At 34.1% G+C, this 3,563-nt stretch overlaps 1 protein-coding gene across 4 annotated transcripts in view; it reads right to left on the bottom strand.

The window, feature by feature from the left end:
- LOC105195484 (arginine kinase) overlaps positions 1-3,563 on the bottom strand; it is a 28,474-nt gene that overhangs the window by 1,613 nt on the left and 23,298 nt on the right. For 2 of the 4 annotated variants that reach the window (XM_039453966.1, XM_039453965.1), the window contains 2 exons: positions 1,361-1,721; positions 317-691 (listed from right to left, as the gene is read on the bottom strand). In XM_039453966.1, coding sequence (XP_039309900.1) covers positions 317-691; positions 1,361-1,705 — 720 coding nt within the window. In that variant the 5' untranslated portion in view covers positions 1,706-1,721. 4 annotated transcript variants of the gene reach the window in all.

Genomic DNA, 3,563 nt, shown 5'->3' with positions numbered 1-3,563 from the left:
CTAATACAAATTAATTAATTAATATTTAAATATGTCAGAATGATACATCGTAATGTTAATTAAATTAAAAAATAAGTTAGGAAGTTTTATAACAGAAATATCAAAATTTTCAAACAAAATTCTTAAGAGACATTACAAGATAATTCAAGAAATTTTTGTAAATATTAATATTAGTAAAATGTTCTTTTAAATATTTATACTTGCTAGATGAACATATAACATATGTGTAGTAACTTATTAAAGACAAGAAATATTATTTCATGTATAATAAGAATAAGATTAGATTTCTTTATTTAGATTATTTCTGAATAATAACCTGTCCAAGATCACCACCCATCTGCATAGAGATGATACGAAGATGATCTTCCTCGTTGCACCAAACCAAGAAGGTCTTGTCATCGTTATGGAAGATGCCGCGTCCGGTGGGCCAGAAACGGCAAGCATTCGCTGCCTGAAGGAAACGATCACCCTCCTTGAAGAGGAAGTGATCGTCAATCAGCTTCTGCTGTACTTCCTTGCTCATGCCAGTGAGCGGGTAGAAAGTACCCTTCAGTTCACCGGTGAGACCCGACAGCGTACTGGACACCTTTTCTTCCATCTCCTTATACTGCGCCTCCGTTAGACATGGGTTGAACGGATATCCCTCCAAGGAGCGACCGCATCGCACGCGAGTCGACACGATGTATTCACCCTGTATAAGAAAAAAAAAAATGTTATAAGAATTTTATATAATTATAATTACTATCTAATTTAATAATTCCTATTACAAGATTTAATTGTATTAATTTTGTTATATATATTGTAATTTGTGTAGTGTTCGTGGCGCAGAGTCATGCGTCTACTCTCCGTGCCAAGGATGCGGTTCAAATCCCACTGATCAAAAATGTCTAATTTTATTTGATTGTTATCTCTCGGAAGGCAATGGCAAACCACCGAGTATCTTGCTATAAAAACCCTTCTAAGTTAGACCGTTCAAAACCGGCATTTAAATTGTATATCTGTATAAATTGTAAAAAAATGCACACTACAGAAATAAGTTGAGAGGTCAGCATGCTTTGACAAGAAATACTCTCAAATTGTAATCAGTGAATTATTCACTGAAAAACGATGAACAGTCTGATTTCTGCGGTATGCTTATAACTATATCAATCAGTAATATATACACTGCCTTTTATAATACTCATTTCGATCAGTAAAAATATTCTTCTCTTAAGCGGAAAAATAGTGAATAATCACTAATAAACATAATTATAGGTATATTGTAAATCAATAAGATTTCCCTGATTCAGGTTTAGAGAGTAAGGACTGTATAGAGTAGAAATTTGTAATAACATAAATAAAATGTGTAAGAAAAATTTACGGTAGGGTCGAGATTGCCGAAGCAGTCGAGGTCACCGAAGTCCTTGGGAGGATGCTTGTCGGTCTTCTTGAAACCGCCATGATAGTCATCGATGATAGGATCGAAAAGCTCTGCGAAGACGGTGTACGCCTCCGCGTCGGGCGCGTAGATACCAACGCCGGAATCATGATTTTCAAGACCAGATTGAATGACGTCCAAAAGGGTGGAGCCGAATGAGGTCTTCCTGGTCTTGAGCTGATCGAAGATCTCCTTGGTTAAATACTTCTTCAGCAGCGATTTGCTGTCGGACTCGACTAGTTTCACATAGCGGAACTCCAGCTTGTCCAAAACCGCTGCGTCCACCATTTTGTTATTTTTTTTACTGCAACAAAATGCCAAAAAAATCATGTTAAAGGTGCAACATTTTTTTTCTCATCATAGTAAAATAATAAGAAAAAGAATTTCTAAAATTAATCTGTACTTAATTTCAAAACTAATATTAATGTTAAATTCCCCCAATTTTAAAAATGAATCCTTCAATCAATATTATAGCTCGTCTTGCTCGTTGTGGTCTCTTTACAGCGTGCAAAACATCGAGAAGATACAAATTAAAACTGGACGTTGTAAACATGTAGAATTAGTTGCATTTATACATATAGTGTTGTTGCAAGTGCAAAGTATTTTAACATCTATCGCGTTTGAATATTTGGCGTTAAATTGAGTCAACTCTAAATTGTCGATTTTCAGCAACGCAATATTGCTACACAAAATTTTCTGTAAACCCCTATCTACTTTATAATTTACAATTTACGTATGCTTTTAAAATTTCTTCGGTGCAGTACTTGTGCCTTGTTGTTGGTGCACGGTGCACTTGTATTCCCAGGATGCACAGTAAATTAAAATGTCACGCAAGCGAAGAGCTCAATGTAACAATTGTGAAATTCCCCCCCTTTTTTAAGAACTTGATCTAAATTCAATTTTCTCAGTTTTAAGAAAATTAAACGCTTCAATGTCAATCACAATCATCCCTTTCAATTAAACGTTTCAATGTCATGCCAATCATAATTAGCCATTACAAAAAAAAAAAAATAAAATAAAATAAAATAAAAATAAAAAATAAAGTTCTCAGGCAGATTTTTAAGTATTTTCCAAGACTTTATTAATTATTTTAAAACTTTATTTATCCTTAATTTATATCTTCAAGTTGTGATAAACGGACATACACGATAAGAATTTTTTCTTATAATTTATCTTTAAATTATCTTCACGATAATTGTGTGACAATATAGAGAATTTCATTATAACTTTTAACCAAACTATTACACATAAAAAATTACTAATACTATTACTCTTATAACTATTTAATAGTATAAAATAGCTTGATTAAATTTTATTAAAATTCTATTAAAATTCTTCGAAATACATGTCGTTCCACTACCATGATTTAAAGGATAAATTCCAAGAGAAAATTCTTTCCACGTACAGACTGACAAGTCTCGATAAAGAAAATCACGTTCCATCGAATCTATTCGAGGAAGGGAATTGAATTGCAGTTCGCGAAGTGCATCCTAGGATCGAAGGCCGAATGAGCATACGTACACGTCGTCATCGTCGACGTCGTCGATTTGTTGGACGGTTTGTTCGGTTTGTTCAGTTTGTTGGACAGTTTGTTGGTCTTCCGCCGACTCGCATATACCCAGCGATGAGCATACGCCGCCCATCGCTCGTCGAAACACGATTATGCACTCGTCGCGTCGATTCGATAAGAAGAGACGAGACAGTCTTAGTTCATGCAAGATCCTCTACGCGGAACACATGCGGGACGGGCATAGTCGCGTTAAACCATTGCGAAAAAATCCGAAGACGTCATAAACCCGAGAGACCAGCCTGGCAAGTTTGTTAGACACAAAATTAAGAAAAAAAAGATAGCTCCAAAAATCGTCAATAACGCCGTAATTGACTTTAAAAAACTTCATTAAGACTCCTGTTAAATTCTTATAAACTATTCTTAGATGCATAACCCCAAGAAATTTCTTTTACAATTTTTAAAACTTGTTTTAAAACACGTATAAAATTCTCATGAATACGTCATTAGCAATAATGGCATACTCAGTATACATTATTACGGATAATAAATTTTATGATAATCGTTTTTGCGCTTCATTATAAATTAATTTTTAATTTCGGTTCAACTTACTTTCCATCTTACTCCAATTCTAAAAAT

The sequence above is a fragment of the Solenopsis invicta genome, chromosome 10 (assembly GCF_016802725.1).
Source record: "Solenopsis invicta isolate M01_SB chromosome 10, UNIL_Sinv_3.0, whole genome shotgun sequence".
NCBI classification, from domain to species: Eukaryota; Metazoa; Arthropoda; class Insecta; order Hymenoptera; family Formicidae; genus Solenopsis; species Solenopsis invicta.
This window is presented reverse-complemented; position numbering and strand designations above follow the sequence as displayed.